The 13,679-nt window shown below is 48.6% G+C and overlaps 2 protein-coding genes across 9 annotated transcripts in view; one reads left to right on the forward strand and one right to left on the reverse strand.

Annotated features, from left to right (window-relative positions):
• Nucleotides 1-13,679, reverse strand: part of LOC149343054 (uncharacterized) — an 82,176-nt gene that overhangs the window by 57,989 nt on the left and 10,508 nt on the right. The window lies entirely within an intron of this gene.
• Nucleotides 1-13,679, forward strand: part of Cdk12 (Cyclin-dependent kinase 12) — a 59,100-nt gene that overhangs the window by 32,540 nt on the left and 12,881 nt on the right. For 4 of the 7 annotated variants that reach the window (XR_016283088.1, XR_016283089.1, XR_016283090.1 and 1 more), the window contains exons 9-11: nucleotides 5,893-6,050; nucleotides 8,649-9,120; nucleotides 11,220-11,588. Coding sequence is in view for 4 of the 7 variants with exons in the window: in XM_089545566.1 (XP_089401692.1) it covers nucleotides 5,893-6,050; nucleotides 8,649-9,120; nucleotides 11,220-11,588 (999 nt within the window). In the remaining 3 variants the exon portion in view is untranslated. Of the gene's footprint in view, nucleotides 1-5,892; nucleotides 6,051-8,648; nucleotides 9,121-11,219; nucleotides 12,894-13,679 lie in introns of those variants that run through there. The other 3 variants (XM_089545563.1, XM_089545565.1, XM_089545564.1) reach the window with 1 other exon arrangement.

Genomic DNA, 13,679 nt, shown 5'->3' on the forward strand with positions numbered 1-13,679 from the left:
TATGTTGTCCTTCCTGACCAAGGCGGGCATGTTTGGGCCGGGTTATAAGCTGCTCGGAAAGTGAGCCCTCGAGCTAGCTCATGTGCTCCCTCATTACCCTTCAGACCCATGTGGGCTGGAGCCCATATCAGGAGGGTCAGGTGTTTAGGAGGATTTGATATGGGTACGCGAAACGCTTCAACGAAATACGGCCATGAGTAAAATTGAGAATGTACTGGGCATGTCACACACTAAGCAACGTTCCCACGAGGCTGTGCTGCTTCTTTGGAGGAGATGTAGAGAAGGTAAAACATTAGCATGCGAGGTGTGAGGCTCAGTAAATGGGGGAGAGGGGCCCTTTTTCCATGTTAGTGGCAGCATGGTGGTGGCAACTAGCTGCGTAACGTCCCTAGATTTGTACCCGGCTGGTGCTTGCATTGCTGTTGATATCGAAGTCTGCAGTAATTTGCTGCCCCCAAAAAGTAGCCAAGCCATGGTGAAACAAGATCAGTAATAAGAATGTTGGTTGTTTTTGAGAAATGAAGGGAAGGAACGCAGTTTTTGATAGAGCATATTTTTGATGTTTGTACTGACTTCTTTATTTCAAACTGTTACCTACAGACGGGCAGGCATAATGCCTAGTCGCTGAAATTGGAGGCATTTGTCAGTGGTAAATGGACAAGGATAGAAATGCGAAGATTGGGAGCTTTTTCTTTTTTTTTTTTCCAATAGCTTTTGTTTCTTTCCATGGTCAACCTTTGTCTGCAGCATTTCTATGCGCGTCCTGGGCTCCTCCAACCTATTCACATATGGCAGTCTCACAGCTGCTTTTTGCAATGCACTCACTACCACTCTCCATGGTTGCCGCTCGCGCCCAGCACGCACAGGGGCAAGCTCTATGTGCACATCGTCGCCTGGTGGCTGAAAATATTGTCGCAATTGTACATTGCCTTCTCTGAGGTCGCGAGGATGTATGAGTAACCGGACATTATTAAATGGCCTCCCTCCCTCCACCTTTTTCATACTATGGGATGTGCGTTCCTGGAAGGGTGTTCAGCCCGTATGTAATAAAACGCATGCTTGGTATGCAGGTTGGCTGCGTGTGAGGAGAGACTTTGGTTCTTCCTTTTGCTGTGAATGGAGGTCCCCATTTGCATGTTATTGCAACCACATGCAGCTAGTGTGCATGAACTGCTGGCTTGCAAGTGAGAATCTTTGCCTGTGGGTTTGCATGGGAGCATGTGAACAGTGCAATCATGCAGCTCTAAATATACCTGTTGTCAAGAGATTTATGGAACATAAGGCACTAAAACCTCGTTTGTTATGTTCCCAGTTCGTACGCTCAAAATTGCAGGCATTAAAGGTGTCCCATAAAGTTGCACAATTTTTTTTTCTCCCTGTTAATAGGTTCCCGGATAGCACGATTTGCCAGCTACTACGTTTGAAACTCTGAAAAATTCTGGTTGCATAAATACATTTAGTGAGCAACTGCTCAAGTGCAAACATGCAAGTGTGAAAAAAATGAGGGAATGTGGCATGAGCTGTAATGCAGTGGCAGCCACTTGCCACAGTGGCTTCTCTGCAGTGCTTTGTCGCAAAAGCACCAAAAAAAGAAAAATACTTGAATCGACGTCGCATGAAGAGGAGAAACGCACCGGCTTCATGGAGCCTAAGCGCTAGAGGGCAAATTGCTTGAGAGCTGCGATGACACGCTTACATGCGAGTGGGCCGGGTGTGGGAGAATGCAGCCTGAAAAACGAGTGCTGCGGCAGTCACCCTGCAAGGGGGCAAAGCGTGCAAAAAATGACACCGGTTTCAGCTACACTCTGCTTTGCTGTTGACGGACCGGGTGTGTTGCACAGTTCATTTCGTGCTTAAGACAACGAAAATTCAGACCGAATTCTGCAAGCACTAGATAAGGAGCTGCTCAGGCCTTGTGTCAGAAATGGTAGTCAATATTTTTATGAAGCAAAATTGTCAATGAATGTCTTTATGCTTCAATCAACAGTTACATTTCTCAAAATTGGGTGGTTTGCATCATAAGTTTGCCCAGATAATACTTTTTAAAAAATTAATTTTAAAGCATAAAAATGTTATGCTGTATTATTAAAAAATTAAATTTAATTGCCATGTTTGCATGCAGCCCGAGTGGATATGTGCAGACTAATTCTGAATGTCCAAATTACTGTAACACCCGTATAATATGTACCCACATATGGTAGGAGGTGTAATTTGGGGATAACTAAAGCTGAAAAAAAAAAAAAATCCATTCATATGTAATCTGAATGAGGAAAGCGCACCAAAAACATTTCTTTGCACTCTTTTTTTGTCCCTGACTCTGTCACTTGATGGACACTCAATGCGTATGCACCACGTGCATTGCATGTCTACTGCCACTTTGCGCCAGGTGACGAAAGGGGCATGCTTGCATAACATGTGCCGCCTGGTGCTAACTCGCTCCTCCTCTCGCAAAGATACGCTTGTTGTAAAGAGCAGCTCACAGACACCCTGGCGCTCATGGGAGCCACATAGTTTTCTGGTGGTTGTAAACCGGTGTGCAGTTTCTGTCGCCTGCGCAAGGCGGGCCTGCTCACATCTCACACACCAGGTATGTGCGGACAGTCTCCGGCTCACACAGCAGGCACGCAGCGAGTGCACCCAGGAAGTGTCCTCGTAGTCGGGGCTTCAGTGATTTTAGTGATTCGTCGTCATCGGGTGTACAGGCTTCTGTAGTCCCTTGTCAGAGATAACTTTCCACAGAAACTCTCCTTTGGTACCATTAAGCGAGTTTTCGTTATCTTGCTTTTCTGGAAGAGTGACCGGCGAGCTCTTCGGGAATGCTGGCCCTAGTGTCCATGATCAAACTGCAGAGCCTGACTGGAGGGGCCCATTTCAGCTATTGTGCAGCACTAGCTGCAGGCTCTACCTACTTCAAGTCCATGTAGCAGCTCTTGATGCAGTGCCGATGGTATTGGCAGCTACAATTACTTTTTTAAAGCAGCCCAGTACTGCTTTTGTCATCCCGACGTCTTGTGAGGTGCGATAGTCCTGCTTCCGATACCATAGGCGTAGCAAGGTCTGCTTGGTGATATGGTGTTGAAACTGTCAACCTACACCAACGTTAGATAGTGCCTCTTCTCACTGGAAGTGTGGTGGGGATAGCGCCAAGTTATGATGATACTGGAACTCCAGATTTGAGCTGAAAGTTGTTTGGATCAGCATTTAATATGAGCAGATATATTACACACTGAAAACAAAAGAAAAAAAAACTCTTATTATAGACGGGTTTTTATAATACACACTATACCAGTCCTTCTCGGGCAATATGCAGTGATGTAAAGAATTGAGTTTCTCACCAAATTCGTTTCATAAACTAATGACTGCTCATGCCTTACCTATAGAAAAATGGGAAGTGTTTTATGCATGTGTTAGTAGATGCCACTGGTTCACTTGTGTGTCAGCCAAAGAAACTATCATATCTTCTGTACAAAGCCCGCTAGGAAATTTTGACTCCGAAGCATGTAATAAGGGTACAAATTGCTCATTGGCATCCACCTAAGTGCAACCATATGGCTACAAAGGAAAACTTTACAGCTTTTACTGAAACTTTGTAGCTAAAAAAAAAAATCCGTCCTGGTCCAGAGTTGAAAGCCAGGACCACTGCTGATGCAGTCACAAATTTACTCCTCCTTGGGGGATTCTCCTAAACATTTCACCAATGCTGAAGCATGCTTCGTAATATTTGGCCATACCTGTACATTCCGCACTGTAGGGCAGTCTGCTGCTGAGGTTTTGACTTGCATGCAGTAATCTTGCATCCGTTCTTTTGACCACGCGTCAAAGCATGCATTTATTGCTTCTAGTGTAGAATTAACAGCACTTCTCTAGGGTTTTGGAAATTGTGTGAGTATTGCTTGGTTTGTGGGTTTGTAGTTGCAGTAGAATCTCGATGATATGAACCCGGTTGATACGAATTCGTAAAATCCACTGGCCGATGTGCATTGGTACAATGTGGGGGATTTCGGACGTTCCGAACGCTCCTCCCCGCCACTACGGATGATATGAACACGCGAGCTGTGTCCGCACCCTCAAGCACTAAGCGCTGCCCTCATATCGCCAGATCCACGATCGCTGGTCACTCTGTACGAGTGGCGGTGTGCGGCCTGCATGTCGCTGATTCCGCGATCGCTAGTCGTGCTGTACGCACTGCGACTGGTGAGCTGTGGCCATGTGGCCGTAACTAAATCCCATCAGCTATAAAAAGATCTGCTTGAATAAATTTCCCATGCTTCTGCGACGGAGTTTCTCCATTTTGGATGGTACAACATTTCGGATGATATGGATATTTTTGCGACCCTGTGGGATTTGTATCATCGAGATTCTACTGTGTTAGTCATGCTCATCATCTCCTGTGAGCTTGTTATTTAGCTTTCAGCATCCGTTGAACATCATAGCACAGCAGCTGCTTTTGCTGTGCCAATCTGGTGCCTGCCTTATGCATGTATCATGCTGGACGATAGTTGTCATCTGTGCATAGTCCCTCGTGGTCTGTGTTATTTGGCTTTGTTTCCTGCTGGTGCTGATGATGCAGATACTGTGGAACCCTGATTACGACATTTCATGACGAACTGCCGCGGTCCTCGTGAACCTTCCATAGAGATACTGCATTACAAGTCAATTACATGGCAACAAATTATATGCGCCCTGCTTTATATGAGCACCAGTAGGAATCGTCCATAATGAAAGAAGCTGGTGGAACACTTTATTGATGGATGTCTCGGGAACCCAAGGCATTCTGAATTGTAGTTAAGGTGAGGATATACCTTAAAAACCCGCGTATAATACGGACCCGAATATAATACGAGGCTAAGTTTTAGAGACGCGAAATGGGAAAAAAAAGTTTCACCCGCGTATAATACGAGTAACACAAGCTCATAGAAGACATTTTCGCGCGGGCCTCGCCGAGAGCGCGCCGAAGCCGCCCACCCAGAGTTCACCACGCGCGCCTCCCACGCCACTCCTCCCCTCTACCCCCTTCGCCACTCGCCTCCTCTCCCAGCCAGTTTTCGAACGAAGAACGTTCTGCGCATGCCCTGCCTCGCGTCGGAGCGGCTGGAACTGTAGAGCTCCCGAACTGCGCCTGGCGTAGCATTGCCGATCTGACGTATCCGACCACAACCGGCTCTCGCCCGCGCGCCGAGAACGTCTGAGCACGTGCGTTGTCAACAGGCGCACGGCACACCGCAACCCCCCTGCGCACCCAACGGATCAACAAAGAAACGACGTCGTGACGTCGGTTGTCGAGAGTAACGAAGCCAAGCCGTAGCCACGCCGCAAAAACGAACCAGAACTTCGAGCAACTTCGAAAATTTTTGTTCGGATCCGCAAATAGTACGAGGAAGAAATTTAGGACGCTAATTATGGGGAAAAAACCTCGTATTATACGCGGGTTTTTACGGTACTCGTATAACGGTGCAAACCACCCGACTGCACTGTCTCAGTACCAGTTGTTGCAGAATGAAAATAGGAGCGCTTTTATAAACACGTGGGTAACAAAAATCTGTGCATATATATTTACTAGTTCATTTTGACAGCCAGAGTAGTGAGTGCATTTATAACGTGAATACTATGTCCGTTTTGTGAGGTTTCCGAAGGATACTGCGGTTTCGTGCAGTTCCCTGAAAGTCGTGTAATCGTGGTTCCACTGTAGTGGTAGGTTGTGTGCCCTCGCTTGCAGCTCCAGGCAGCTTTGACACGTAGACGCCCTCGCCTGTCACCGTGGCTAACATTGTCACTGTGGCTTCCCTGTAGTCTTTTTCCCATGTTTGTCTGCTGTTGGTTGTGTCCCTTCTGTGTCTCCGCCACGCTTCTGACTGCTGCAGTCTCCCTCCCTTCCTGCCCTCTCTGGTGCAGAAGCTGACAGTAAGTCGGCCGACGGCTCTGACAGCAACCCGGCTGCGTCCAGTGTGAACAGCCAGCAGCTGCAGACCAACCTCAACACCATCACGGCTGCTTTCCAGAAGCATGAGACACTCAGCATTGCCCAGCTTGCCAATTTGCTTAACATTAAGGTGAGCCCACCACCATCACTTCATGCAGCCAGCCACTCATTCTCCCCCTACTCTCTCCTGTGAGGAAAACAACTTTGGTTACTGCCGTACGCGTGTGTGCCTTTCTTTGCTAGGTCCCGAATTGGAGTCGTCGAATGATTTTTCGCACTGTGTGAGATCCACAAAATGGTGCGAATAGTCACAGTCCGAAAAATTCTTGAAGTTCAAAAAAATCACTTCGCTTCGAAGACTGGCTTCAAAAAATGTAAACTTCGCTATTTCCCGCATTTCGTTTGCAAGCGATAATATTACATTGTATTTTGGCTGAAATCTCGCTTCCACAATGCACACCCCGCGCCACTCTACGTGCCAAGTGAGAACACAGGCTGTTTCTCCGGCCAACAAGAGTCTCGGACCCAGAGCAGGAACCCAAAGGAAGAAACGAATGGAGGCGAGCGCCTCCAACTGCTCCCTACCTTAATGCCCTGCCATCAGCTCCGAGCCACGGGCAGCATCATGTAAGCCAGCATTACTAGCATGTTGGCCTAAGCCTCAGCGGACGCTACCGCTATTGAGTTTCCTATGCGGTCACACTTCCTGGACACCCTGGCTCGCGCGTTTTTCTTTGTAGGCCACCTCGAGGCCAACAAACGGCACGCCGTTAAGTTGAGTGGCAGTAGTTGGGAACAAATAGCCAAGACTGTACAAGCCAGTCTGCCCGATTGACTTTGTTTAAAAATTCATTACGGTGCCTTTCACGGCGGCGAAGAACTAGTTAGTTGTGACAGCAGTGCCGGCTCGCATTTTTGTTAGGTCGAAGAAACGGTCTCCACAGAACAGTCGCTTACTGATTTTTTGGTCTCTCTAGGGACCGCGAAAGCATTAGAAAAATCAGATTTCACCGTAGGTTCCCTGTATGTCCGCCTTCTAATTATGAGAGGAAGGGGTCAGTAGTTTTTTACACATTCTGAAGCTTCACCACTCAATCTCAACCCACGTCGTTTCACGGGGTGCGACGAAGTCCAGAGACGAAAGCACTCGTTGCCACTGTCGAACCTGCATCCACTATGCTGCATCCACTCTGTTGAGGACCCGAAGCGAAAAGGCGAAGATGACAATAGGAAAGAACCAATGGCTGGAACAAGCCCTCCATTGGCAGTAAGCTATATAATCTAGCCTAGCCACTAGAGCCAAAAGCCAGTCTCTGAAGCAACGGTATGTTTTATGCGCTGTGGCGGCTTTCGTGCAATGATCTGACGTTTTGCCTGTCAGCAAGTTTTGACGGTGTTGCGATTTAACATTCGGGGCTGCGGTGCATTTCACCGCAGGTACAAGCTCCTAACTTCGAAAAGCACTGCTATTTTCTTCCACTTGCTGTCACTCTGAGGCTGGCCGCCACCAACGCGCCGCCGTGCATTCGGGGCTAAAGAACTCGCAGAGATGAGTTCCACGGAGTTCGGCTATTATTCAGTTTGAGCAGTGGACGACGTCAGATTGTGGTGCGAGCTTGCAACCACGCATGACCTGCAGAGATTGTCAGCCCTGTTGTGCAAGAAGCTCCCTTTTAGCTTGAATTCCAATTTTTTTTTTTATCTTTCTTGAAGTCTGATTTAACTAGGTTCCTCTGTGCACATTAGTATATGGTGGCTTGGCTATTTGTGACAGTGCCGCGGGGAGTGCGAACCAGGTCCGAAAATGTGAGCAATTAGTAGTAATGCATCCGAATTTCAGGCACTCTTACACATTGGCTCTATAGGGCATATCATGGTGCTGAGAAAAAGGCTGAATAATCAAACATTTAACAAATTGGGTCCGAATTTTTGGTGGGCAAACTGTGTTGTTGGCATCTAGTTTAGTCTCAGAATTCAAACTTTTGGGCTCCACGCTGACGAAGGAGGGCGCCGCTATGTTCTTACTAGGGTAGCAACAGTTGCTCGATAAAGTCCAAAGTATCAAATCCAAATTATTAGCCCGAAAAATCTGTCAGTTACTGTACTCATACCGATCTCATTCTGGCTGTCGGCCTAGTTGCATTATAGCTTTAATAAAGTGAAGAAACCCTTAGAAAGGATGCTTGCATAAGCCAGAGGCGGTACTGTTGCAGACTGTCGCTAAATTTTGTTCTTTTGTTTTTTTCTTTTCATGCACAGCAATACATTTGTGTATATTACCGCACATAGGTGTGGATCACACATTTCCTGCACGTTCCAACGCTTAACCTGCTCTGGACAATTTGGCTCTCTTTCAGCCTTCAGTGAATGATGTGCGCCTAACACAAAGGGAGCTTGAGGGCCACTGTTGCTTTGCATGCTTAAAACTTGCGCCTTCACCCTTCATGTTGCCTTGCAAGCGGAAGCAAAGGCAGTATCGCCAAAATCGCCATGAGTGTACTGGCTGCTGCTTTTGTTTAGTTGTGCATTTTCTAATGACATTCGTGACTTCCTGAAGTAGAGCGCAAGGGAACGATTCTTCCGACAGACTGATTGAATGAGTGCTTTCTTTGCTGCCACCCCAAGTTGTGTACTGCTTTTTCTGCATGTGACGTTCACTTCCATTTCTCCAGTTTTAGTGGCGGAGAGTAGTGTGCGACTTCTCTCAATGGTTGCTGCTGCCCTGCAGGTTGATGCCTCCACCCGGCAGCTTCTGGAGAACCTGAACATGCAGCTGCTGCTGGCAGCGGCTGCTAAACAGGCCCAAAAGGTGCAGATGGCCAGCCACCAAGGCAGGCAGGTGCACCCAGTTCCACCGCTTCCCCAGCCTCATCAGCACCATGTGACAGCACAGCACCCACAACCGCCGCCACAGCAGCAGATGCCATCGCCTCAGTCTCTCGTCCCCTCCGGCAAGCCCCTCGATGTGTCCAGGGACCAGATGAGTGGTCTGGGCCACGCTGACGAAGGAGGGCGCCGCTTGGCACGGCCTCCGCCATCGTCGCAGCCACCCCTGTCACCCCATCAGCCGCCCCGCAGGCCACCACCGCCACCTCCAGAGTCGCCGCCCATGCGCTCAAAGTGGAGGAGCAGCGAACCACCCCTGTCAGCCCCACCCCTGGGGCCTCCTGTGCCACAGCATTCGGTGCCGCCTGCCTCTGGTGAGTTGGGTGCACTAAGAATGGTGTGCGTTGTGCAGGAGTGCCACAGGCACCCAGAAGATTGGGGTGCTGTCATTGTGTGCATGCAGGTGTATGTCGAGCTTGCGCTGGTGAGGACACAGACTGCTTCTATGCTCTTAGCACATTTCTAGAATACTAGATAGAATTGGATAGTAAGCAGCAGAATATTTTTTACTTTAGCCGCCGCGGTGGCTCAGTGGTTATGGTGCTCGGCTGCTGACCCGAAAGACGCGGGTTCGATTCCGGCCGCGGCGGTTGAATTTCTTTGGAGGAGAAATTCTAGAGGCCCGTGTACTGTGCGATGTCAGTGCACGTTAAAGAACCCCAGGTGGTCGAAATTTCCGGAGCCCTCCACTACGGCGTCTCTCATAGCCTTAGTCGCTTTGGGACGTTAAACCCCATAAACCTAAACCTATTTTTTGCTTTACTCTTTATAGCTCTCATAATTTTGTACATCGCTTTATGGGCAGCTGCAGAAAATAAAGCTGACTGCTGAAGAGCAAGGGAGTAAGTTTTGCCTTCTTTCTTTTTTGGCAAATAGTATTGATGTTTGAAATTGGCTGGGCTCATTTTCTTTTTTCATGGTACCAGGCACATCTCTGAGGTTACTGGGACTGGGATTTGAGAGTATTTCTCTGCCTTTTCTTTTGCAAACTGGAAAAGAAAATGAAAAGCATCCAGCTCTGAAAATTGTCGTATATTGCCACATTTGTCTTTATTTTTAATATGAAGCTCAGCTGCAGGTAGTACACACCTTATGTGAGTACTCATTCCCAACAGGGCGTATAAAAAAAAGAATTTTAGTGTGTGTGCAAATCTGGCCACGCTGTGAAAGTTTAAGCAGCGCAGCTTGCTCTTGCTAGCGTTTGTTTTCTCTGATGAGTGGTAGACATCACTAGAGCAAACTTAAGTAACCTCTACACTGCTTGTAGCATTGGAATCCAAAACTAAAGGATCTTTGGCAGGTGGATTTGCACTATCAAGCCAGCCGCATGCAAGTATGAAACACGGGATAAGGCGCCATTTCATCGCCTTTCATCTCGATTTGCCTCTCACTGATGGCATTGTGATTGCATCATTACTCTATTTTGGATTGAGCTGCACGCTCTCTTTGGCGCCATCCTGTGAAGGTTGGGTAAGAGGAGTGTACCCATTGACTTATATTTGGAGTCAACTTTTCTTTGCTCAGCTGTCATTTGGGGCGGTCGACTTATATTTAGTCTACTTATATGCGGTAATATATGGTATACTGTTCTGTGCGTTTCTTTTCCTCATTGTAGGTAAGGTGCTGGGAACTGCTGCATGATAAACTTCAGTGGTCCTTTGAAACTGTACGAACAAGGGCAGGGATTTGGATTTGATAATCATGGTTTAACTGAAAAAAATTTGATGCAGTCTAGAAATGAATGTGAATTCAGTGGTACATACTCGGTTCCTGACTTAGACGAAACTTGAGCACTGTATTGTTGGCTTTTGCAAACATTGAGTGCAGGCATTTATCACAGCAGTGTGTTTAATTTATAATTATAGTGGTAGCTTATTTTGACATATCTGAGGTGCTGAGTTTTGAGCTTATGTCCTTAGTGAAACATAAATCCACTGTGGGTAGTCAGAAAAAAAAAATGCAGTTTACATCATGCTGTGGAATGCAAGTATCCGGTGATAGCTGTTATGCTGTGCACTTGCCAGATCCCTTACCCTCTGCACCCCCACCGTGCAGTGCTTCCCTCTCTCTTTTGCCACCCTACACTGCATTCCACCCTTGAGTGTCGCATCTACTGTCCCCCCTCTCTTACTGTGTGGACATCTGCGCAAATGCTGTGGATGCGTGAGTTCCCCCCCCCCCCATTAACAGCTATTGCTGTAGAACGAAAAAGCGAAAGGTCCATGAATAGCTGCAACCAAGCAGGCAGCCATTGCTTACTTGACTGCTTCTGCTACAGTCATTTATTTCAGGAACAGGTGGCGCAGAGTAGTGGATGGTAAGCAGCCAAACTTCTTTTACTGCAATTTTAATGAGGGCAGTGGTGGCACTAGTCGCTGGACTGTATTAAAGTTGGGCGGATGTGTAATCACAGACATCCGGGGACAAACCACAAGTCCTGGAGCCTACCACTTCGACCGTGGGACAGTGGGGCCACCCCACCACATGGACAGCGACCGTGCTCCGCCCGTGCTCCCCCGACGGCTACCTCCGGAGCCCAGTGTGCACAGAGGCCGGCCTGTGTCACCCCCCATGCCCACTCTGGGCCGGGGGCCGGATGGTGCCTCCTATCAAAGGAGGGGCCCCCCCGACGACAGTTCGCCACCCTTTGAGTCTCTGGGCCTCTCTGGCTTGAGCACCTCTGCCCAGCAACAGAGCTACACCACATCGGGCGTCAAGGCAGCGCTGGCACAGCTGCTGGAAGCGCAGGGCTTTCGCGTAAAGAAACCCGGCAGCCACTCAGGTATCCCCACTACTCCTCCCCATACCATTGTCCCGCCACACCAACGCCACCACCACCACCACCAAGGCTTTGAGAAGCACATGTCGCCCGACGAGGGCAGTGACGTCCGGTTTGGGGAGCCGCGCGGTTATGATGCCGAGTATGAGCGACCCTATAGGGGCGGGCCAGAGTCCCGAGGGAACAGAGAGTTCTACGTGTCACCTTCGGTGGCTGACGTACGGTCTACACTTATAGGCAGTCCGTCAATGGGGCAGCAGGCACGTCGGCTTAGCTTGCTGAGGACGCCTCCGCCGGGTCGAGCACGCGAGGTGTCTCCACCGGATGCCTACCCTCCCAGGATGGAGAGCTCCTCCTACAGGGGTGGCTCCAGAGGAGCGCCCCCACCAGCTGACTTTGGGGCCAGGGGTCACAGGCCACTCCTCTAAGGAGGCCTGCTCCCTTTCTTGTTCCATGCAACGCGGTGACAAGTTGCCGTGCCGGTGATCTCTGTCAGGTTGAGATGTTTGCTTCATGGCTGCGCCCATCCCTGTCCCTATTCTTGGTTGGAGAGTTGCTCTGACCTGCCAGTTTTCCTTGCCTTAAAGGCATGAAAGTGTTTTCTTTTCAGTGGCCACTTTGCTGCGCGGCTTTAGACACAGCAGTGCTGGCCGGCAGGAGTTTGTCCATAATAATGGGGCCAGCCTCCTTGTATAGCTAGTTGGGTGGGGGATTGGTTACACTGGCTCACATGGTGCTTCTTTCCGGGGTGATAACAGAGGGACTGCGGCAAAGCAGCCTGCATTCCTGGCATTGTTTTTTTTTTCTCTCTCTCTCTCTTTCTCCTTGTGGATTGTACATATGTAGTTATCTCAATGTGGCATTGTGTTATATTTTTTTTGTGAGACTGGACTCTTTTCTGCATTATTGTGTTTTTGTGTGACAGGAACACGCCCAAAGACAGCTTAAATTTAAAATAACATTGCTGTCAAGACACAATTGTTCTCTCGTCCGGGGGAGGGGAAAGTTTTTCCCCAGTGTTAATGAAGTGTTTGTTTCCCGGAGGCATGTTGAACAATTTTTCTCCTCTCGGAGGCTCTTGGAGACCAGCTGCAAAAGGAAAAATGGGAACGGAGTGAATGATCCTCGTGTCCGGGTTTCAAGGAACCTTCCCTGCTGGACCCATTGGCAAGCATGCCATCTGCTGGTGTGCTTGTTCGCCATAGGTGACTTCCTTGCTATTCGTGGCTGCACTATTTGGATTGTCACTACACTGGATCAGCAGCGTTGTATGTAAATTGTGACTTGAGTAAAACAGGAGGGAACAAAGATGTTGCTGTTTGAAAGTCTTTCTTTTCCAGAAAACTCTTGAGGCAAGATGGTTTTTTTCTTCCTCCGGTTCGTTATGGACACCAGCCAAGCATTTTTGCTGACACTGTCCATATGCACACGGCAAATGTTTCTACCACCAGTTCTGGTGCTGTTGTGTCAAAGCACTTGCAATTTAAACATGCCATACTCTTTGGGAGGACACTGTAGCAGTAAGGATTTCGTGAGGGAAACGTAACAAAATAAAAAAAAAAACTAGATCTTAGGTAGAGCTAGGTGTGCCTAGAGCAGCCTCGGATAAGCTTTTGTGAGGCAGGAGAGCGCAGCCACATGCCGCCAAAGCCTTGCAGCCTTGCAGCTTCACCACTAAGGCGTCGTTCCATCTCGCACTGCGTGCCCAATGGTTTTCCTGTTGCAACTTCGGCCAAAGCAACCGGACTGAGGGTTCTGTTGTGCCTCCGGCAGCGCTGCTACAAACTGTGCTCTGTGAAAAGACCTGCGACAACCAAATGTGCGTGCGCTACTGCTGTCTCTGTGACTGTCGTGCAATGATGGAGGCCAATGGTTGAAGAAGTGTGCAGCTGCCATATCCGGGAGAGACTGCGTGCCGTGTTTGCTACTGCAACAACAACAACAAAAAAAATGTTCTCCGCTGTAATTGCGTTGTCAAGGTGACCTCAGAGGTAAGCATTGCCTTTTGCCTTTCCCAAGTTTTCGCAGCAAGGTGGCGGCCCTTCTTTGTTAGTGTGGTTGTCTGTGGCTCTCCTTATCACTCGGCTAGGCTTG

Source organism: Amblyomma mixtum, chromosome 5, assembly GCF_055824585.1.
Source record: "Amblyomma mixtum isolate Tamu chromosome 5, ASM5582458v1, whole genome shotgun sequence".
Classification (NCBI taxonomy): Eukaryota; Metazoa; Arthropoda; class Arachnida; order Ixodida; family Ixodidae; genus Amblyomma; species Amblyomma mixtum.